This window comes from Rhinoderma darwinii, chromosome 1, assembly GCF_050947455.1.
Source record: "Rhinoderma darwinii isolate aRhiDar2 chromosome 1, aRhiDar2.hap1, whole genome shotgun sequence".
Taxonomy (NCBI): Eukaryota; Metazoa; Chordata; class Amphibia; order Anura; family Rhinodermatidae; genus Rhinoderma; species Rhinoderma darwinii.
Window position 1 is genome coordinate 422,078,638 of NC_134687.1, and position 24,005 is coordinate 422,102,642.

Genomic DNA, 24,005 nt, shown 5'->3' on the forward strand with positions numbered 1-24,005 from the left:
CTAAATTGATAGTTTTATTTTATGATTTACAAAGAAAAAACTATTTGTTAAAAGAAAAATTTGTCTTGTGTCAGCATATTCTGAGAGCCATAACTTTTTTACTTTTTAATGAATGGATTAGTGTGCTTGTATTTTTGCCGGGTGAGTTGTCGTTTTTATCGCTACAATTTTTTGGGAACATACAACGTTATATACCATTTTTTGGGGTAGGTGCTGAAAAACAGAAATTCTGGCATATTCTATTTTTTTTCCTACGGCTTTCACCCAACGGGTTAAATAAAGTTATATTATAATAGTTCGGACATTTATGGACACCAATTATTGATTTTTTTTTACATTATTTTTGGAGAAAATGGGAAAAAGGACTTCTTAGGCTGCCATAACAACCATCGTCACGGAAGTTCTGATGGCTTAGATGTTGCAGTCGCTATTGATGGCGGCATCTAAGCAGCCAGACAGCCGGGATTGGAGTTATCGCTAATGCTGGCCGTAATACACAGCTGACACCCGCAGCTTATGGAGCGGGTTTAGCCTGTAAATCCGCTCCATATTACCACTCTCCCCGTGGTATGATGTACTGTTATGCCATGGCGCGGAAAGGGGTGGTTTGCTTTACCAAGACAACCTCATCTCTAAAAAAGAACAACTCTGGCAGTAAGCTGATCACCTCGGTTCTGACTCCTGAAACCCGTGGAAAAGCGTGTCTAGCCGAGTTCCTCCTCCCGTTCTTCCAGGGCTGTGACTGCAAGTCCTACATGACAGGGAAGGACATCAACGCCCGGCCAAAAAACAGTAATTGTCCCCTGTAGATAGTGCCCATGTAGTGCCACAGTCCCCATATATGGACAGGGACGTCAGGGGCTCCTCCAGGAGCGGAATCCCCGGCCAGAGCGTCAGCTTGGGCGTGCTTCTTTAAGATCTCAATTTATTTCAATAGATGGAGCAGTCAGGCAGACATTTATGAGGGTATGCCCACATTCTGCACTTCAGCAGCCACAATCCAAAAAATGGGACAACCTGCCACCTATCAAGTCCCGTTGATGTTGGATTACAGGACTCTCACAGTACAATGACCATCATTAGAGGCTCCACTGACATTACAAGTTCAAAATGCATTTCATAAACTGGAAAAAAAAACACTATTTTCTGCCACCAAATTACATTATATGCCACAAAATAGTATGACAATACCAACACGTGTAACAAAAATATAAAGGTTAGGCATGGCCACACATCAATGGCGATATTTCAACAATCCAAACTTACATTTAACCTGAATATGATTGAATGGTACAGTATAAAGACACGAGCCTCGGCCAGTCAGTGACAAGTGGCTTCCATGTCGCAGTAGTTGAGAATTGTCGCCGCTAGATAGATTTTTAAATGCAATGATGCGACATATGGCTGCACGACAGTTGGTGTTGGTGGCGAAGTCCTCAATTCTATCCGTAAACCACATTCATTGCTATGACAACAACGCTAAGTACGTTTGACGACAGACGTCGTGCGTGCTTACATTTGGCAGTATGCAAATTGCGTTTTGGAATGTACCATTTGCAAAGAGGGTTGCGTTCTATTTTATTATTATCTTTTTATTTATAATCATGTAAATTGGTTTACTAGACATAGGAACATATTTCGCTAAAGGTAATCTACCGGTGTATTTAGGTGTCAATCTAGGGTCTTTTTCACTTCATAGCTCCGTAGTGGTACGTTCCCCCCTGCTTCCGCCCATCACTTGCCGTTACTATCGCGTCTGCGCTGCCGCCATTTTGGTGTCCTGCTACTGTGGTTTCCGTTTGCACACCGGGAAAGGCGGACGACATGCCGGCGGGACCCGTACAGCTGCTGGCGCCTCAGGCGCCCGATGGAGGACAGGTACATATGTTCTGTAATGCGGTGACGGTCATTGTCGAGTCTACTGGCTCCATGAATAGTTGCCACGCGTTTGTCCTCTACGTGTACGTTGTTTTTTCGCGGTTGCTGTACATTGTTTTGCTCGCGCCCGTGAAACCACTAATATGTTAAAGCGGTATTCCGGTGATCACTGTTAAATCGGTGAGGGTTCTACCGTTGGGACCGCTACTGATTGCCAGATGAGAGCTGGAATCTAGTTGCTATGGGCAACTGCTCCACTTCTCCCTTGAGCTAGTTATAATAGAAGTCCCGCATTATGTATACGATTTCCCGCATTGAAAGGGTTTGGCACGCAGATGAGATCTCGGCTCCCTAGTGATAGACTGTGCATATGCTTTTGGACACTGTTCACATCATGGTTTTTATTCATGTTTAGTGTTTATGGCAGTACGTGCTGAATGTGTCCATAGGAATTCTTTGTTAGACATAAAGATTGTCCTTTTGGCCTCCGGCCGGTATACGTTATAATACCGCAGGGAAAAAAATATGGAATAGTGCAGTAGACGCGGTTTCTGACTTATTTTATTTTTTTCAATAGATGCAAATGAGCTCCATATATACGGATATATCCGTCCTGTGATGGCGCGGGTACTGCCAGTGTACACACGCGATCAGCGGCAGGAGCATGGCTGTTATACACAGCCTGGTTCCTGCCGGAATCGAAGCGCGCTCCGATTCCGGCAGTTTACCCCATTAAATGCAGCTGCATGACCTAATCGATTGCCTGTCCGTTTTACACTGACAGGCAATAATGCTTTGGTATACTAAGTATACTGAAGCATTATATATGCGATCGGCACATCGCATAGTGAAGTCCCCTGGTGGGACAAAAAAAAAAAATGGCAATCAGTTAAATAAAGTTTGTGAAGGAAAAAAAAAATAATTTACAGTCAAAATCAAAAAGTGGTTTTAATTAGTAAGTGTCAAAACACATATATGGTATCCCCGCGATCGTAACAACTTGACAAAATAAAATGAACACGTTAATTAAACCGCCGGATGAACGGCGTCCAAAAAAACAACGGCAAAATTCCATCTTTTCTCCCATTCCCCCCATAAAAAATAAAATAAAAGTTAATCTATAAGTCCTATGTACCCCAAAATAGTACTAATGAAAACGACACATTGTCCCGCAAAAATCAAGCCCACATACGGCCACATCGACGGAAAAATAAAAACGTTACGGCTCTTGGAATGCGGCGATGCAAAAACAAGTAATTTTTTTCTAAAAGGCTTTTTATTGTGCAAACGTAGGAAAACATATAAAAACTTTACATATTTGGTATCCTCGTAATAGTGCCGACCCATAGAATAAAGTTAACATGTTATTTACGCTGCATAGTAAACGGCGTAAATTTATAACGTGAAAATCAATGCTGGAATAGCGGCTTATTTTCAATTCTCTCCTAAAATAAAGTTAATATATTATAAGCATCTAATAATGGTACAATTACAAAATACAACTCGTCCCGCAAAAAACAAGCCCTTATACGGCTATGTCGACGGAATAAAAAATAAGTTACGACTCTTGGAATGCGACCGTGGAAAAACAAAAAATAATCCTTGGTCATTAACGTGCAAAATGGCCCGGTCATTAAGGGGTTAAGAAGCTGTACTTGCCTATCCTTTTCACTGTGATTATTTACTCTGCAGCCAATCATGGTTCAGCGCTGACTAATTGTATTTCTGACATAATGCCAAAAATACAACACATGACCGCTGAGCCCTCTGGCTGCAGCATTCACATGCCCCGTGCAACAACCACCGTGAGTGCCGCCAGTGCGTCAGATCATAGGTGAAAGGATAGGTAAGTATTGCTTCTTTCTTTAAAGGGATTTTCCCATAATTAATATTTATCTCATGATTGGGGTCGGACCGCTGGGACACCGACCGATCACGAGAACAGCCTGTTCACATCTGAGTTGGGCTTCAGTTTGGCTTTCCGTTCATCTGTTCCGTTAGAGGAACAGACAAACGCAAACTATCGTTTGCATTTACCATTGATTTCAATAGTATTTTTTTTGTTTGTTTGGCTACGCTCCAGAAGGTTTGTTTTTTGATGGACAGAATAGCATCGAGTGCTACGCTATTCTTTCCATCAAAAAAACAGAAACCTAACGGAAGGGAGCCAAACTGAAAAAAAAAAAAAAAATGCTATTGAAAGCAATGGTAAATGCAAACCGAAAGCCCAGCGCAGATGTGAACAGAGCCTTACCTTGCCGTACCTGAGAGCACCATAGGAATGGAGCAATAGTGTGCATTCTCGCGAACTGCTCCATTCATATTAATGGGGCTGCAGCCATTGGGAAAAAAATGCTTACAACTCTGATAACCCCTTTAGACGTTTAACCCGTCGGGAAAGGGTTTTTAAAAATGGCGCCCGCTCAGAGTCATTAGCCGCCGGGTCTCTGCTGTGTTGCACAGCAGGGAATCAGCGGCAATGCTTGCGATCAGGAAAATTTATCATTTTCCCCCACATTGTATTAATAGAAACTACATCTTTCCACGTGTAAAAAGACACCTTACACAGCTCTGTACACAGGAATATAAAAAAGTTACGGGGGTCAGAATATGGCGATGCAAAAACAACATAAATTTGGTATCGCCGTGATCGTACTGACCCGCAGAATAAAGAGAACGTGTCATTTCACTGTACGTTGAACACCGTAAAAAAAGAAACCCTTAAAGGCATGGTGTCGCCCCAAAAACATGTTTTTTTTTTAAAATTTAAACATTTAGTGTGTGGGTGATAAAACATTGTTCAAATTTTTTTTATTTTTTTCGCGAGTCAGGAAATATTATAAATTTTTTCAAATTTATAATACTACCCATTTTTGGTCACTAGATGGAGCTGTTTGGAGCTAGTTCCCAAAATTGCAGCATTGCAACATTGGGTTAAAAGCTATCGCTCTAGTGAGCGCTCAGCATCCCCCCCTCCTTTATCCTGGCTAGTGCCGGGATAAACGAGGGGTTTGAAAGGTTTAACCTGCTACACTGTGCGTCGCCATTTTTTGAGGTAACCCACAGTGTAGTAGGTTTACATGCAGTAGTAAACACACACAAACACTAACATACATTGAAATCGCTTACCTGCTCCTGCCGCCGCGGCCCGTCCGCTCCCTTTGCTGCCGCTGTTCCATGTGCACTTGTCCGGAAGCCGCGACCGGAAGTAGTAATATTACTGTCCGGCCGCGACTTCCGGTCCACAGGAAAATGGCGCCGGACGGCGCCAATTTCGAATAGGACTGTGTGGGAGCGGCGCATGCGCAGTTCCCACACAGACGCCGTACACGGCAGTCAATGGGACGGGAGCCGTTCGCAGTCCCTATGGGACTGTGGCTGCCGTATTCCATGTCTGTGTGTGTCGTTAATCGACACACACAGAAATGGAACAAAAAATGGCAGCCCCCATAGGGAAAAAAAAGTGTGAAAAAAAGAAACAGTAAAACACAAACACACAAATGAAAATAAACGTTTATATTAAGGCACTAACATCTTTAACATATTAATAAAATATTTGTGATGACACTGTTCCTTTAAGAAAATTGAGGAACTACTGTTTTTTTCCCCCAATTCCACCTCATTCTGATTTTTTTCCCAGCTTATGAGTACAACACACACAATATTAAATAGTACCATTAAAAAGTACAACTTGTCCCGTAAAAATTAAGCCCTCATATGGCTGCCACCGAAAAAAATAAGAGTTATGACCGAAAAAACGAATGAGTCTGGTCCTGAAAGGGTTAAAGGTGATATGTGGGGACTGAAGAGTCTTAGCAGTGTAGTCACTGCAGTATGTGAGTACACTCGCTAATATACATTCCAGTCCCCCATAGCGCTGGTTCTGAGATTTTAATAGATTTTAATAACGGTGCCGGGGGACCGGAAGTCTAGTTGTACTGTCTTTTTTTGATGACGATACGACTTTGTCATGTGACTGGCCCCGCTGTACTTTATGTACCAGCAGTAGTACAGCGATTACATGGTGTACAGCGGGGCCGGTCACATGACAAAGAGTCATATAGTCATCCAGCAAAGACTGTGCAACTAGACTAGCTCTATAAAAATCTATTAAAATCTCATAATCAGCGTGACGGGGGACCTTAAAGGGGTTGTCCACTACCGGACAACTCATGACCTATCCACCGAATAGGTCATCAGTACATGATATGTGGGGGTCCGACACCTGGACCCCGCACCATTAAACCGCTGCCTCTGAGCACCGGATGTACATGCTGGAAGCAGTTGGCTCCGGCCACTGAATAGCTGCGGTTCTGCAGCACGGCCGCTATGCAATGTACGGAGCCAACTGCTTCCTGTTCCGTACATCACATAATGGGCCATAACATCCGGAGGCAGCCGACGCGGCTTAAGGCTATGTTCACACGGAGTATTTTGGGGGAGGAATATCTGCCTCAAAATTCCGTTTGGAACTTTGAGGCAGATTTTCCTCTCCCTGCACGCCGATTTTCGCGCCGTTTTTCGCCTGCGGCCATTGAGCGCCGCGGGCATAAAACAGCGCGAAATACGCTTTCTCTGCCTCCCATTGAAGTCAATGGGAGGTCAGAGGCGGAAGCGCCCGAAGATAGGGCATGTCGCTTCTTTTTCCCGCGAGGCAGTTTTACTGCTCGCGAGAAAAAGACGCCGACGCCTCCCATTGAAATCAATGGGAGGCGTTCTCGGGCCGTTTTTGCCGAGTTTTGTGACGCGGTTTCCGTGTCAAAAAACTCGGCAAAATACTCAGTGTGAACATCCCCTATCAGTGCGCGGTCCGGCTGTCAGACCCGCACCGATGATGACCTATTCGGTGGATAGGTCATAAGTTGTTCAGTAGTGGATAACCCCTTTAATGTATATTAGCACGTGTGCTCACATACTGCAGTGATATTTTTTTCTTCTTGACAAAGAATGCCATGTGAGCTACCCATTATATGCATTTACAGTTAAATTAGTATTAACGGCAATACCAAATTTATGCAGCTTTTATTTTTGTTGCTGTACTACTTTTACAAGAAAACAAAACGAATTGTTAAAAATAAATATTTGTGTCGCCATGTTCTGAGAGCCATAAAAAAAGAATTTCGTCGATTGAGCGGTGTGAGGGCTTGTCTTTTGCGTGATGAGCTGTAGTTTTTATTGGTACAATTTTGGGATACATGCGACTTTTTGATCACCACTTATTTTTTTTTTGTGGGAGATGAAGTGATTGATTCTGTGTTTTTGGTTTTTAACATCATTCCTCGTGCAGGTTAAATAATCTTGTAATAGTTTATGGGCTTTTACGGATGTTGTGGTACCAGTTATGTCAATAATTTTTTTAATTGTTTGGTTGTTGTTTTTTTGCTTATGGGGTAAATTTGAAAGAGGTGTCTTTGTTTTGTTTTTTTGTTGCTTTTTTACTGTTAATATTTGTATTTTTTAGCTGCATTTAAACTTTTTTATTAGTCCCCCTAAGGACTCGCTTGCTCAATACACTGCAATACTAATGTACTGCAGTATATTGTGATTTTTACAGGCTCCTATTAAGGCATCATGCGCACGGCCCGTGATTACGTGCACGACGGCCGTGGAGTGTCATCCGCGGGCTGTCCGCAATCATGAGCCGTGCACATACAAGATGTGCGTTGACTTTTAGTAGCCCGCACCGTAAAATGACTATTTTTTTTGCTGTCTGGGCTCCCGCCCAAAATGTTCGTGTGCGTGGATCCACAGAAATGAATGGGTCCGCAATTCAGCTGTATTTTTGCGGTAGAATTGTGGACACAAAAACACGTTCATGTGCATGAGGCCTAAGTCCTACCTCTGGCACTCCTGCCGATCAGCTGATTGAAGGGGCCCTGGTGTTTATCGCTGCGGTTTTTGTCGCCACGGCCTCTTCAATGTTTTTCAGCCGCAGTTTCATACACTTCCGTAGTGGCTTTGCCTGGGATTGCACCTCCGTTCCATTCACTTGAATGGGAATGGAACTGAAATCCAAGGCGCAGCCGCTACAGAAGTGTACAGCCCTGTGCCTGTAAACTGGGACAAGGCGGTGGCAAAGAGCACCGCGACCCCATCAATCAACTGATTAGCAGGGTTTCCAAGAGTCTGTTCCCCCCCGATCTGATATTGATGGCCTGTCCTAAGGATAGGCCATCAATAGAAAAATGTCCGGAGAACCCCTTTAATAGGAGCACAAAGATGGCAGACCTGGGAACCTTCATTAGACAGACCCCCCAGGCTCCCATAACAACGATCGGCACCCGCGATCAAGTCGTCCAGGGTCGATGGGCTGTTAGAGGGGGTCGCCCCCCTTTTTCTAATTATTTAAATTCTGCGGTTGCTATTGACCGCTGCATTTAATGTGTTAAACAAGCGTTCTAGCGATCCCACTTGTTAGTGACGTATCGGCTGTAACATACAGCCAACGCCTGCTTTGTATGGAGCCCCCTCCATACTCCCCCCCCCCCCCCCCCCCTAACCGGCTATGACGTAACTATGTCATATGTTAGAAAGGGGTTAAGAAACTAGGTAAGGCAGGATAAAAACACTATACTCTATATTCACATCTTGTTGTACTATCTATATAGGAAGAGTTTTTGCCTCCAATAGGCCACCCCAGTAAGATTTTACAAATAAAAAATATTTCTACATCTTGTCCATTTCTGTGAATTTTTACTAAAGACTGATTTGAGTAATACTATAGCTATAAATTGCTGTTATGCAATTTCCTAATCTAAGATTTCCCATATGGTAATTCCTGCAGGGAGCTAGCTATGTACTGCCACCATATACAATGAGAACAATGCTGAATATAATGAAGACAGTAGGTACCCAGATTCTGGCTGTCATGTTTTTCTAGAACTATAACATATGCCCTTTAATCGATAGTGAATCCTTCATATATTATTATTGTTCTGTTTTTAGACCATATGTAATGGAATAAGTGGTAGAACTACTTTTGGTGACGTGCACTTATGTTTTCTACGCTTTCCATAGCAGCAGATGGAGGAGGAAAAGAAAGAAGATATTGTTCCGTCCAAACCCATTGTGGGCATTATCTACCCACCACCAGAAGTCCGAAATATTGTTGACAAGACCGCAAGCTTTGTGGCGAGGTAAATTATGTGAGGGTACTTGTATGGCCCCCATGGCTACTTGATTTATTTCCATTTTACAATCGTTACATAAAGGTAGTTGTGATTTTGAGAACTATTTGAAATGAACAGGATTGTGTTTAGTAGGTTTCTATATATCAACTATTTTATGAATTCACAAGATCTTTATCTTTTTTTTCCTAGAAATGGTCCAGAGTTTGAAGCCAGAATCCGCCAGAATGAAATTAACAATCCAAAATTTAATTTCTTGAACCCAAATGATCCTTACCATGCCTATTACCGTCACAAGGTCAATGAATTCAAAGAGGGAAAAGCACAGGAACCGTCCGCTGCCATTCCAAAGGTCATGCAGCAACAACAGTCAGTGCAGCAACTTCCCCAAAAGGTGAGCTATCCCAGCTGGGGAGAAATGTTCTTGTTCCTGAGTCCCCTCGCCTAACAGGAAAAGACTGGGTGAACTCGCCATCCATAGTGTGTGCGGCGCATTCCATTGAAGTCTATGGAAGTTGCAGAAGTAGTTGAGGAAGTGCTGCATTAGGCTGCAAAACGAGTGTAATGAGACCCCCTTTTTTCCTGATAAGTGTTGGTCCAACCTTTTGGTGATTCCACCTATATGACATTTATGGCACATCCTCTGGGTATGCCTTTCATGGTTTTAGGCAGAATATGCCTTAAAGAGGATTTGTCACTAGATTAGAAATGCCCTATCTCCTAGCTAATCTAATAGACACTGTCACAGTGAAAAATGTGTCCCAAACGTTTATTATTTTAAAAGTAATAAGCTTTTTTCTAAATATGTAAATGAGCCTATACTGGACAAGTGAATGTCAACAGCAGCGATTCTCCTGAGGTGGAGCTACCTCACAGCCTCTGACCTGTCCTATCAGCATGAAGCTGCTTCACACAGTGTGAGAGACTGAGGCTGGAGGGAAGGGCGATCACTTCAAATAGCCATATCTCCAGCTGTGGACCACCTAGAACAGTGGTTCTGGTGGCATATGAAAGATGAGATTCTAATTTTTCATATGACACCAGGATCGCAGTTCTATCTGTGAAACAACTGGAAATATCAGCAGTTGAAAACAGTCGGGAATGGAAGCTGTATACTATATGATCACACTCTGTTGCTGGGCAGGGAAGAGGACAACTGCATGACGCTGATTTGACAGCGTCATACAAAAAACATTACACCGCCCAGAGGGAAAAGAGTCACCTCCTCTTTGGCTATTAGAGCCACATTAGAATGTTTAGAAAAATGCTCATAACTTTGCAAATAACTTTTTTGAAAGCAAATTACACTGTGTTATCAGCATCACAGCGCCTATCAGATTAGTTAGGAGATAAGGAATTAATAAACTGGTGACAGATCCTCTTTAATAATAAAAGATTGTCCCGTGTAAATTTTCTCAACCTGTTGCAGGAAAATTTTATGGACCAGTTTGTGGAAGACCCGACTAGAGGTGAAGCTCTGTTGTATCTGGTCATTTCTAATAATGCAGATCTTGTTGGGAACGTCAATGTTCGTGAAATTCTTGGTAACAGTGATCATAATATAGTTACATTTTACCTATACTGTAAAAAACAAATCCAGGCTGGGAGGGCAAAAACACAAATTTAAGAAAGCCAATTTCCCCAGGATGAGGGCTGCAATTCAAGATATAGACTGGCAAGAACTAATGTCAAATAATGGGACAAATGATAAATGGGAGATTTTCAAATCCACTTTGGGTAATTATAGTGCAAAATTTATTCCTATAGGTAACAAGTATAAACGACTCAAATTAAACCCCACATGGCTTACACCTTCTGTAAAAAGGGCAATATATGAAGAAAAAAAGGGCATTTGCAAAATACAAATCTGAGGGTACAACTCTAGCCTTTTTAAATTATAAACGGCTTAATAAAATCTGTAAAAAGGTAATAAAATCAGCAAAAATACAAAATGAAAGGCAGAAAATTCTTCAAGTATATAAATACAAAAAAGCTAAGGTCTGAACATGTAGGACCCCTAAATAGTGGTAATGGGGAGTTGGTCACAGGGGATTAAGAGAAGGCAGAGTTACTAGATGGGTTCTTTAGCTCTGTATATACAACAGAAGAAAGAGCAGCTGATGTAGCCGCTGCCAGTGCTGTTAATATATCAGTTGATATACTGAATTGGATGAATGTAGAGATGGTCCAAGCTAAATTAAATAAAATAAATGTGCACAAGGCTCCGGGACCTGATGGGTTACACCCTAGAGTTCTTAAGGAGCTTAGTTCAGTTATTTCTGTCCCCCTCTTCATAATATTTAGAGATTCTCTAATGACTGGTAGTGCCAAGGGACTGGCGCAGGGCAAATGTGGTGCCTATTTTCAAAAAGGGCTCTAGGTCTTCCCCGGGTAATTATAGAACAGTAAGCTTAACATCCATCGTGGGGAAAATGTTTGAGGGACTATATACAGAATTATGTGACAAAAAACAGGTGACAGCCAGCACGGTTTTACTAAGGACAGAATTTGTCAAACCAACCGGATTTGTTTTTATGAAGAGGTGAGCAGAAGCCTAGACAGAGGGGCCGCTGTGGATATAGTGTTTTTGGACTTTGCAAAGGCATTTGGCACTGTCCCTCATAGACATCTAATGGGTAAATTAAGGACTATAGGTTTAGAAAGTATCGTTTGTAAGTGGATTGAGAAATGGCTCAAGGACCGTATCCAGAGAGTTGTGGTCAATGATTCCTACTCTGAATGGTCCCCGGTTATAAGTGGTGTACCCCAGGGTTCAGTGCTGGGACCACTATTATTCAACTTATTTATTAATGATATAGAGGATGGGATTAATAGCACTATTTCTATTTTTGCAAATGACACCAAGCTATTTATTAATGTTCAGTCTATGGAAGATGTTCGTTCGTTAATTGCAAGCTGATTTGGACACACTAAGTATTTGGGCGTCCACTTGGCAAATGAGGTTTAAAGAGGCTCTGTCACCACATTATAAGTGCCCTATCTTCTACATAATGTGATCGGCGCTGTAATGTAGATTACATGTATTCAGCACATAGTGTTTTTGCTAGATCATGATGTTCTGTCACTTACTCACACATTAAAGGGAATGTGTTGCCAGCAAAACATGTTTTTTTTTTTTTTAATTAAACATTTAGTGTGTAGGTGATTAAACATTGTTCAAATTTTTTTAATTTTTTTCACGAGTCAGGAAATATTATAAATTAGATTCTAATTTATAATATTTCCCATTGCTGGTCACTAGATGGAGCTATTCCCAAAATTGCAGCATTGCATGTGGTAAAGCAACCACATTGCTTTTTGCTGCAAAATTGGGAAAAAAGCACTCGCTCTAGTGAGCTCTGAGAATCCCCCCCTCCTTTATCCTGGCTAGTGCCGGGATAAACGAGGGGTTTGAACGGTGTAACCTCCTACACTGTGTGTCGCCATTTTTTGAGCTAACACACAGTGTAGTAGGTTTACATACAGTAGTAAACACACACAAACACGAACATACATAGAAATCTCTTACCTGCTCCTGCCGCCGTGGCTCCCTCCGGCCCGTCCGCTCCGTCTGCTGCCGCTGGTCCAAGTGCACAAGTCCGGAAGCCGCGACCAGAAGTAGTAATCTTACTGTCCGGCCGCGACTTCCGGTCCACAGGAAAATGGCGCCGGACGGCGCGCATTTCAAATTGGACTGTGTGGGAGCGGCGCATGCGCAGTTCCCACACAGACGGCGTACACAGAAGTGGATGGGACGGGACCCGTTCGCAGTCCCTATGGGACTGTGGCTGCCGTATCCCATATCTGTATGTGTCGTTAATCGACACATACAGAAATGGAAAAAAAAATGGCAGCCCCCATAGGGAAGAAAAAGTGTAAAAATAAGAAAAAGTAAAACACAAACACACAAATAAATATAAACGTTTTTAATAAAGCACTAACATCTTTAACATATTAAAAAAAAAATTGTGATGACACTGTTCCTTTAACGTTACTGAAGTGTCTTGAGAGTGAATAGACACCTCCAGCCAGGACGCGATGTCTATTCATAATCCCGACACTTCGGTAACGTTTGTGTGGGATTTAATGACCGCAAGCGTGATCACGCTGTAAATGACAGCTTACAGTGTGATCTCGAGAGATCACGCTTGCTGTCATTAAGTCCCACACAAACGTTACCGAAGTGTCGGGATTATGAATAGACATCGCGTCCTGGCTGGATGTAGAAGATAGGGCACTTAAAATGTGGTGACAGATCCTCTTTAATGTAGATGGAAAGTTATGCATCTACCAAAAATCTGCATGCATCATATGTCCTAGGGGGGAGTTATACTGGGGGAGTCCCTTGTTGGGAAGGATCTGGGTGTACTTGTAGATCGTAAACTAAATAACCGCATGCAACGTCAATCAGCTGCTTCAAAGGCCAGCAAGATATTGTCGTGTATTAAGAGGCATGGACAGGGATGTAATATTACCACTTTACAAAGCATTAGTGAGGCCTCATCTAGAATATACAGTTCAGCTCTGGGCTCCAGTTCATAGAAAGGATGCCCTGGAGTTGAAAAAAAATACAAAGAAGAGCAATGAAGCTAATAAGGGGCATGGAGAATCTAAGTTATGAGGAAAGATTAAAAGAATTAAAGAGGCTCTGTCACCACATTATAAGTGGCCTATCTTGTACATGATGTGATCGGCGCTGTAATGTAGATTACAGCAGTGTTTTTTATTTAGAAAAACGATCGTTTTTGACGGAGTTATGACCTATATTAGCTTTATGCTAATGAATTTCTTAATGGACAACTGGGCGTCTTTTACTTTTTGACCAAGTGGGCGCGTTGTGGAGAGAAGTGTATGACGCTGACCAATCAGTGACCAATCGGCGTCATACACTTCTCTCCATTCATTTACACAGCACATAGTAATCTTACTAGATCACTATGTGCAGCCACAAACACACACATTAACATTACTCAAGTGTCCTGACAGCGACTATACATCACCACCAGCCAGGACGTGATGTCTATTCACAATCCTGACACGTCGCTAACGTTTGTGTGAGATTTACAGCAAGGCAAGCGTAATCTCGCGAGATTACGCTGTAAACTGTCATTTAAAACGAGATCACACTTGCCTTGCTGTAAATCTCACACAAACGTTAGCGAAGTGTCAGGATTGTGAATAGACATCACGTCCTGGCTGGTGGTGATGTATAGTCGCTGTCAGGACACTTGAATAACGTTAATGTGTGTTTATGTGGCTGCACATAGTGATGTAATAAGATGTGCTGTGTAAATGAATGGAGAGAAGTGTATGACGCTGATTGGTCACTGATTGGTCAGCGTCATACACTTCTCTCCACAACGCCCACTTGGTCATATAGTAAAACACGCCCAGTTGTCCATTAAGAAAGTCATTAGCATAAAGCTAAAATAGGTCATAATTCCGTCAAAATTGATCGTTTTTCCAACAAAAAAACTGCTGTAATCTACATTACAGCGCTGATCACATCATGTACAAGATAGGGCACTTATAATGTGGAGACAGAGCCTCTTTAAACCTATTTAGTCTTGAAAAAAATACGACTAAGGGGGGGGGGGGTAATGATTAAGTTCTATAAATATATTAGTGGCAGATACAAAAAATATGGTGAAATCCTGTTACATGTACAGCCCCCTCAAAAAACAAGGGGGCACTCCCTCCGTCTGGAGAAAAAAAGGTTCAACCTGCAGAGAACTGTGAATCTATGGAATAGCCTACCGCAGGATCTGGTCACAGCACGGACAGTAGATGGCTTTAAAAAAGGTTTAGATAATTTCCTAGAATGAAAAAAAACATCCGCTCCTATAATGTGTAGAAATGTTTCCCTTGGTTGAACTTGATGTAAATGTCTATAGTACTAACTATGTACTATAAATAAAACGATGAAAGATTTTAAACATGCTTGATAATTTGCTAAGAACCAACTTATATGTTCGTTTGGCCTCCCAGTGAAATATTTTTAATGACATTAAATGCAGGAAGATCGCTGTTCCTCAATTAATGTGTTCACCTTTAGTCAAAAGGGAAGAAAAAAAAATCTCCAATTTCATATAAGCAGAAATAAAGCTTTTAATGTGTGTTTATTTTCTGACCAATTTCTTGCCAGGTCCATGCTCAAGTTGTCCAAGAGACCATTATTCCAAAGGAACCTCCTCCAGAGTACGAGTTTGTGGCTGATCCGCCTTCTATCTCCGCCTTTGACCTGGATGTGGTGAAACTGACCGCTCAATTTGTGGCTCGTAATGGTCGTCAATTTCTCACGCAACTGATGCAAAAGGAACAGAGAAATTACCAGTTTGATTTCCTGAGGCCACAACACAGTCTCTTCAACTACTTCACCAAGCTTGTAGAACAGTACACCAAGGTATGTTAAGCAAGCAGGGCGTTATTGCCGATTCGTCTTTAAAGGTTTGTCCCATTCGGAAAACCACTCTTTTTTTTTTTTTTTTTTTAAAGGAGCCGCTGATGGTAACAAATTTTGTATTACGTGGATCAGCAACTATGTAATACATGATTGTGCAGAGTCATCCAGAGTGTCTTCGGCCTGGCTAATAGAACTGGTGCCCCCCCCCCCCCCACTATGACATCTACAGATGTGTCCATCCTTAACTTTTCTTGATTTGCATTGTTATAAAATTTCTCATAATACCAATTCAACACAATGTTGCACCATCCAGTAAAAAAAGAAAATTACAACAAATTCGGAGTCTGGAGGCAACGAATGGCAACCGTCACAGCCATCCAGTAAAAAATTCTATACATTAGACATATACTACTTTTAACATGGGAGTTTATGGGCAACTGATGGTATCCGTTCAAGACATCCGTCGAAGGTATATTCTGGTCGTTTGGTTTTTGTTTTTTTTCTTAACATCTCGTGCCACACATCTCTGGATATGTTGGGTTTAGAGGGTTTGGCTGGATGACAGGGCATCTCCAAAACAGAAGGTCTTGTGGGGGGTGTTGCTGGTATGCAGTGGTTAGTGCCGGCGACCGGGTCATGGGAGTCCAAGGCTCACTGATTCAAGTGGTGAGTGGAGGCTAGACCGTCTGGTCCTATCCTACAGAAGTGCTATTGTAGCACAAATTGCTGAAAAATGCTGAACACCCAGTTTATCATGTCTTGCTGCGTAGCCACAGACTGGTCCAAATGCCCATGCTGACCCATTCATTCCATAAAGCACATACAAGGGGCACCGGAGCATCAGAACTGGACCATAGAGCAATGGAAGGTGGCCTAGTTTGATGAATCACGTTTTCTTTTACGTCGTGTACAATTGGGTACGACTTGCATCACTTACCTGGTAAAGACATTGCACTAAGGGAAGAAGGCAAGCTGGAGGATGCAGGGATATACTCTGGGCAATGTTCTTCTGGGAAACGTTGGGTCCTGGCATTCATCTGCATGTTACTTTGACATGAACTGCCTACCTAAACATTGTTTCAGACCAAGTACTGTACACCCCTTCATGGCAACGGTATTCCCTAATGGCCGTGTCCTCTTTTAGTAGGATAATGTGCCTTTCCAGGTTGCAAAAATCGTTGAGGAGTGGTTTGAAGAACATGAGCGTTAACTTGCCTCCAAATTTCCCAGATTTCAGTTTGATCAAGCTGTGAGATGTGCTAGAAACGCAAGTGCGATCCATAAAGACCCCACCTCGCAACTTACAGGACTTAAAGGGGTTTTCCCATAATATTTTTTTATTTAAACTAGGGCTGAGGAGGGAGGTCAATGTAGAAAAAAAAGGGGTAGCCAGGTTAGAGAGGGGTCAGACTATATTGGTGGGGGGAGAAACAGAATGTGGGGAGAGGACTAGACAACAGGATAAGGAGATCCTTTTGTTACAGAACAGCAGTGTAAGTAAAAATGCCCAAATAATGTCAAATCACATTTCTGATAATAAAAGTGAAAAACTGACAGGCAAGTTAAAGTGTATGTTCACAAATGGCAGAAGTCTAGCAAGCAAAATGGGGGAGCTGGAGGCCTTGATACTGGAAGAAAATATAGATATAGTTGGTTTTGCTGAAACATGGCTGGACTCTTCACATGGCTGGGCTGTAAATCTACAGGGTTTTACACTTTTTCGGAAAGACAGGACAAATAGGAAAGGCGGTGGTGTATGTCTGTATGTGAGAAATTATATGAAGGCGAGTGTGAAAGAGACAATAGTGGGTGAAGATTGTGAGGAGGTTGAAACCTTGTGGGTGGAATTACAAAGGGAGGTAAACACTGAAAAAATTACTTTTGGTGTAATCTATAGACCCCCCAATATAACTGAGGAGATGGATGTTCAGCTATATAAACAGATGGAGCGGGCTGCACAGGAGGGTGCTGTAGTGATAATGGGAGATTTTAATTTCCGGGATATTAATTGGTGTCATGGTTCGGCTTCAACTGCAAAGGGGAGACATTTCCTCAACCTGTTGCAGGAAAATTTTATGGGCCAGTTTGTGGAAGACCCGACTAGAGGTGAAGCTCTGTTGGATCTGGTCATTTCTAATAATGCAGAGCTTGTTGGGAATGTCAATGTTTGTGAAAACCTCGGTAACCGTGATCACAATAGTTAAATTTTACCTATATAGTAAAAAACAAACACAGGCTGGGAGGCAAAAACATTTAATTTTAAGAAAGCCAATTTCCCCAGGATGAGGGCTGCAATTCAGGATATAGACTGGGAAGAACTAATGTCAAATAATGGAACAAATGATAAATGGGAGATTTTCAAATCTACTTTGAGTTATTATAGTGCAAAATTTATTCCTATAGGTAACAAGTATAAACAACTCAAATTAAACCCAACATGGCTTACACCTTCTGTGAAAGGGGCAATACATGACAAAAAAAGGGCATTTAAAAAATACAAATCTGAGGGTACAGCTGTAGCCTTTGTAAAATATAAAGAGCTTAATAAAATCTGTAAAAATGTAATAAAATTAGCAAAAATACAAAATGAAAGGCAGGTGGCCAAGGATAGTAAAACAAATCCCCAAAAATTCTTCAAGTATATAAATGCTAAAAAGCCCAGGTCTTAACACGTAGGACCCCTAGATAATGGTAATGGGGAGTTGGTCACAGGGGATCAAGAGAAGGCAGAGTTACTAAATGGGTTCTTTAGCTCTGTATATACAACTGAAGAAAGAGCAGCTGATGTAGCCGGTGCCAGTGCTGTTAATATATCAGTTGATATACTGAATTGGATGAATGTAGAGATGGTCCAAGCTAAATTAAATAAAATAAATGTGCACAAGGCCCCGGGACCGGGTGGGTTACACCCTAGAGTTCTTAAAGAGCTTAGTTCAGTTATTTCTGTCCCCCTTTTCATAATATTCAGAGAATCTCTAGTGACTGGTATTGTGCCAAGGGACTGGCGCAGGGCAACTGTGGTGCCTATTTTCAAAAAGGGCTCTAGGTCTTCCCCGGGTAATTATAGACCAGTAAGCTTAACATCCATCGTGGGGAAAATGTTTGAGGGGCTATTGAGGGACTATATACAGGATTATGTGACAATAAATAGCATTATAAGTGACAGCCAGCACGGTTTTACTAAGGACAGAAGTTGTCAAACTAACCTAATCTGTTTTTATGAAGAGGTGAGCAGAAGCCTAGACAGAGGGGCCGCTGTGGATTTAGTGTTTTTGGACTTTGCAAAGGCATTTGACACTGTCCACCATAGACGCCTAATGGGTAAATTAAGGACTATAGGTGGTTTAGAAAATATAGTTTGTAATTGGATTGAGAATTGGCTCATGGACCGTATCCAGAGTTGTGGTCAATGATTCTTACTCTGAATGGTCCCCGGTTATAAGTGGTGTACCCCAGGGTTCAGTGCTAGGACCACTATTATTCAACTTATTTATTAATGATATAGAGGATGTGATTAATAGCACTATTTCTATTTTTGAAGATGACACCAAGCTATGTAGTAATGTTCAGTCTATGGAAGATGTTCGTGAATTGCAAGTGGATTTAAACAAACTAAGTGTTTGGGCATCCACTGTGCAAATTAAGTTTAATGTAGATAAATGTAAAGTTATGCATCCGAGTACCGACAACCTGCATGCATCATATGTCCTAGGGGGAGCCACACTGGCGGATTCACTTGTTGAGAAGGATCTGGGTGTACTTGTAAATCATAAACTCAATAACAGCATGCAGTGTCAATCAGCTGCTTCAAAGGCCAGCAGAATATTGTCGTGTATTAAAAGAGGCATGGACTCGCGGGACAGGGATGTAATATTACCACTTTACAAAGCATTAGTGAGGCCTCATCTAGAATATGCAGTTCAGTTCTGGGCTCCAGTTCATAGAAAGGATGCCCTGGAGTTGGAAAAAATACAAAGAAGAGTGAAGCTAATAAGGGGCATGGAGAATTTAAGTTATGAGGAAAGATTAAAAGAATTAAACCTATTTAGCCTTGAAAACACACGACTAAGGGGGGACATGATTAACTTATATAAATATATTAATGGCACATACAATAAATATGGTGAAATCCTGTTCCTTGTAAAACCCCCTCAAAAAACAAGGGGGCACTCCCTCCGTCTGGAAAAAAAAAGGTTCAACCTGCAGAGGCGACAAGGCTTCTTTACTGTGAGAACTGTGAATCTATGGAATAGTCACCGCAGGAGCTGGTCACAGCAGGGACAGTAGATGGCTTTAAAAAAGGCTTAGATAATTTCCTAGAACAAAAAAATATTAGCTCCTATGTGTAGAAATTTTTCCTTCCCTTTTCCCTTCCCTTGGTTGAACTTGATGGACATGTGCCTTTTTTCAGCCGTACTAACTATGTAACTATTCACAGCCGTTCCTGGGAGCCCCATAGGAATGGAGCGGTTGTGCGCATGCTCAGCCACCACTTCATTCATTTTATATGGGCCTCCGAGTTCTATCATCGGCAGCCCCATATAAATGAATGGAGCGGTGGCCAAGCTTGCGCACTACCGCTCCATTTCTTTGGGGCTCCTAGCAACGGCTAGGTAAGCCCATTCTTGTGATTGGTAGGGTTCTGACCACTGGCACCCCCACCAATCAGATATTTATCACGTGGATAGGTGATAAATGATTATGGAAAACCCTTTAATGGCACGAAGGGGACCTGCACAATATTAGGCAGGTGGTTTTAATGTTATGGCAAATTGGGGGGTATATATTATATTTATTTTATAGAGAAGTCCAAAATATTTTATGTATTGCTTTTTGTGATACTGTTAGGCCCTGTTCACACAGAGTTTTTTGCAGGCAGGAAAATCTGCCTCAAAATTCAGTTTGGAATTTTTATGGCAGATTTTGACCTGCCTGCACGCTGTTTGCCGCGTTTTCAGCAAAGGGCAAAAAAAAACGCGGCGAAAAACTCTCTGCCTCCCATTTATGTCAATGGGAGGTCAGAGACAGAATCGCCCGAATAATGGGCATGTGGCGTCTTTTTCGAAACACCTCTGCCTCCCATTGAAATCAATGGGAGGCGGTTTCAACATTTTTTTTTTTTTTTTCGCAGCGGCAAAAAAACCCAGTGTGAACAGGGCCTTAAACTTTTGTTACATGAAAGAGGCTGCTGATCTTATAGCATTATTGCTAGTGTATAAATATTTTCAGTATAACATTTTTTCTGTAAGGTTATGTTCACACAGAGTTTTTCTGCAGGCAGAAAGTTCTGCCTGGAAAACTCAGCTCCGTTTTTTTTTGTTTTTTTTAAGTGAATTTGCACCACATGGAGTTTTTTTTTTGTTTTTTTTTAAACCTATTTCTTCAAAAGACAAGGGGAATAACTGCGAGCGTTTTTTGGCGGAAACACCTCCAAAATCGCGACAAACGAGTTTATCTCAGTCTCCCATTGATTTCAATGGGCTTTTTGAGGCGGAAAACGCCCCAAGATAGAGCATGTTGCTTCTTCCCGCGAGCATTTTTTTTTTTTTGCTCGCGGGAGAATAACACCTCCACCTCCTCCTCCTCCTCCAATTGGAATCAATAGGAGGTAATTTCGGCCGGTTTTTGCCGCGGTTTCCACGGCAAAATACTCTGTGTGAACAGGGCCTTAGTATTCTTCCAGAGGCAGCAAGCTACACTAGCATGAGTCACTTGTTAGCTGTTCTGCAAATGACTGGCTTTATTACAAAGTTATTAATAAAGATGACTGTGAGCTCTCCTGCTCTGACACCGGATAGCACTTTGTAAGTGATCCTATTCGTCTGTTGCAGATCCTGATTCCTCCAAAAGGATTACTCACCAAACTGAAGAAAGAAGCTGAAAACCCCACCGAGGTTTTAGATCAGGTAAATGTAAAACCCTATTTATTATATGGACCCCTCCCATTCTTTTTGATTTGGTTTCAACTAAGTGTCAATGCGCTGTATTAAGCACATGACATTTGCAATCTGCTCTTGTAAAGACAATAGATCATGGTAAAAGACTGTAATGTTCAAGGATTTTTATTTTTTTTCTTTAAAACAAACTAATTTTGCAACTCTGTTATTTCCAGGTCCGTTACCGTGTAGAGTGGGCAAAGTTTCAGGAGCGGGAGAGGAAAAAAGAAGAGGAGGAGAAGGAAAGAGAGCGCGTGGCTTATGCACAAATAGATTGGCACGATTTTGTTGTAGTTGAGATTGTTGACTTTCAACCAAATGAACAAGGTAAGAGGTAAACTAAATACGGCAGGTGAGCTTAAAGAGGCTCTGTCACCACATTATAAGTGCCCTATCTTCTACATAATGTGATCGGCGCTGTAATGTAGATTACAGCAGTGTTTTTTTAATTTCGAAAAACGATCATTTTTGACGGAGTTATGACCTATTTTAGCTTTATGCTAATGAGTGTCTTAATGCCCAACTGGGTGTGTTTTTACTTTTTGGCCAAGTGGGCGTTATACAGAGGAGTGTATGACACTGACCAATCAGCGTCATACACTTCTCTCCATTCATTTACACAGCACATAGTGATCTAGCGAGATCACTATGTGCAGTCACTTACTCACATATTAACGTTACTGAAGTGTCCTGACAGGGAATAGACATCACTACCAGCCAGGACGTGGTGTCTATTCAGAATCCTGACACTTCGGTAACGTTTGTGTGAGATTTACAGCATGGTAAGCTTAATCTCGTTTTAAATGACCGTTTACAGCGTAATCTCGCGAGATTACGCTTGCCTTGCTGTAAATCTCACACACACGTTAGCGAAATGTCAGGGTTCTGAATAGAAAACACGTCCTGGCTGGAGGTAATGTATATTCACTGTCAGGATACTTCAGTAACGTTAATGTGTATGTGGCTGCACATAGTGTCCATTAAATGCATTAGCATTTAGTCAGCGCGTAGTGACACTGCGTTGTTTTATACTGACATATTTACGTTACTGAAGCGTTTAGACAGTGAATAGACATTCATTCCAGCCAGGACGGGATGTATAGTCACAATCCCGCTACTTCGTTAACGTTTCTGTGGTACTTACAGCAGAGCAAGAGTAATCTCGCGAGATCACGTTGTAAATGACCGGTTACAGCGAGATTACGATTTGCTCTGCTGTAAGTCCCACACAAACGTTAACGAAGTGCCGGGATTGTGAATAGACATCCTGTCCTGGCTGGAAGGAAGGTCTAGTCACGGTCTAAATACGTCAGTAACGTTAATATGTCAGTATAAGACAGCACATCGTGAATAACGCAGTGTCACTATGCGCTGACTAAATGGAGAGGAGTGCATGATGCTGATTGGTCAGCGTTACACACTCCTCTGTACAACGCCCACTTGGTCGAAAGTAAAAGTACGCCCACTTGGGCATTAAGAAAGCTCATTAGCATAAACCAAAATCGCTCCTAACATTGTGAAAAAAGATTGTTTTTTTAAATAAAAAACACTGCTGTCACCTACATTACAGCGTCGATCTCCTTATATAGGAGACAGGGCACTTATAATGTGGTGACAGAGCCTCTTTAAGCTAGAGTTTCAGAGCGTTGTTAAATAAGTTTTCCTAATAGTAAGATGTATGAAAATTGTTAATAACTTGACAATGTGATTTAAAGGTAACTTTCCTCCTCCCACAACACCTGAGGAACTGGGTGCTCGTATTTTAATCCAAGAACGATACGAGAAGTTTGGTGAAAGTGAGGAAGTGGAAATGGAGGTTGAATCTGATGATGAGGAAGAAGTGAAGAATGGCAAGACTGAAGAATCTTCTCAAATGGATCAGGATACTCAAGTGCAAGATATGGATGAAGTAAGATTTTATTTTGTTTGTTTTGATGTATAGTTCCTTTTTATAGACGTTTTCCTGTTAATCAACGTTTAACCCGTTAGTGACCGGCCCATCGTGTTTCTACGTCGGTCACTAACGGGCCTTATTCCGATGCCATAGACTTTTTACGTTGCGTCATCGGAATAAGTTTACAGAGCAGGGAGCTGTCAAATCTCCCTGCTCTCAGCTGCCAGAGGCAGCTGAGGGCTGGGAGCGTCCCTGCTCTGCCGTGTGAGATCGATATTAGTATCGCGTGCACCGCATCTGAGTGGTTTTGGAGAGAGGGAGGGAGCTCCCTCTCTCCCCCACCGACACCCGGTGATACGATCGCTGAGTGTCTGTGTCTCTAATGGCAGCCGGGGGTCTAATAAAGGCCCCCAGGTCTGCCTGGAGTGAATGCCTGCTAGATCATGCCGCAGGCATGACCTAGCAGATGCCTGTCCGTTTTAAACGGCCAGGCAGTAATACACTGCAATACAAAAGTATTGCAGTGTATTATAAATGCGATCGCAGAATCGCATATTATAGTCCCCTATTGGGACTAGTAAAAAAGTGAAATTTTTTTTTAATAAAGTTAATTTTAAAAAAAATGTGGAAAAAAAATGAAAAACCCAGCTTTTCCCCTTACAAACTGCTTTACTATTAAAAAAAACAGAATAAAGTTAAACGTTACACATATTTGGTATCCCCGCGTCCGTAACGACCCCGACTATAAATCTATTACATTATTTAAC

General features: G+C 41.9%; 2 protein-coding genes across 9 annotated transcripts in view; one reads left to right on the forward strand and one right to left on the reverse strand.

The window, feature by feature from the left end:
- CCDC157 (coiled-coil domain containing 157) overlaps nt 1-2,117 on the reverse strand; it is a 45,973-nt gene extending 43,856 nt beyond the window's left edge. For 4 of the 7 annotated variants that reach the window (XM_075829653.1, XM_075829645.1, XM_075829636.1 and 1 more), the window contains exon 1: nt 1,267-2,105. In XM_075829653.1, the coding sequence (XP_075685768.1) occupies nt 1,267-1,268 (2 nt within the window). In that variant the 5' untranslated portion in view covers nt 1,269-2,105. Of the gene's footprint in view, nt 1-1,266 lie in introns of all 7 variants that reach the window. The other 3 variants (XM_075829660.1, XM_075829671.1, XM_075829682.1) reach the window with 3 other exon arrangements.
- SF3A1 (splicing factor 3a subunit 1) overlaps nt 1,715-24,005 on the forward strand; it is a 52,726-nt gene continuing 30,435 nt past the window's right edge. The window contains exons 1-7 of one of the 2 annotated variants that reach the window (XM_075829606.1): nt 1,715-1,878; nt 8,896-9,014; nt 9,198-9,399; nt 15,151-15,408; nt 21,240-21,314; nt 21,521-21,671; nt 23,060-23,253. In XM_075829606.1, the coding sequence (XP_075685721.1) occupies nt 1,825-1,878; nt 8,896-9,014; nt 9,198-9,399; nt 15,151-15,408; nt 21,240-21,314; nt 21,521-21,671; nt 23,060-23,253 (1,053 nt within the window). In that variant the 5' untranslated portion in view covers nt 1,715-1,824. The remainder of the gene's footprint in view (nt 1,879-8,895; nt 9,015-9,197; nt 9,400-15,150; nt 15,409-21,239; nt 21,315-21,520; nt 21,672-23,059; nt 23,254-24,005) is intronic. The other variant, XM_075829614.1, reaches the window with a different exon arrangement.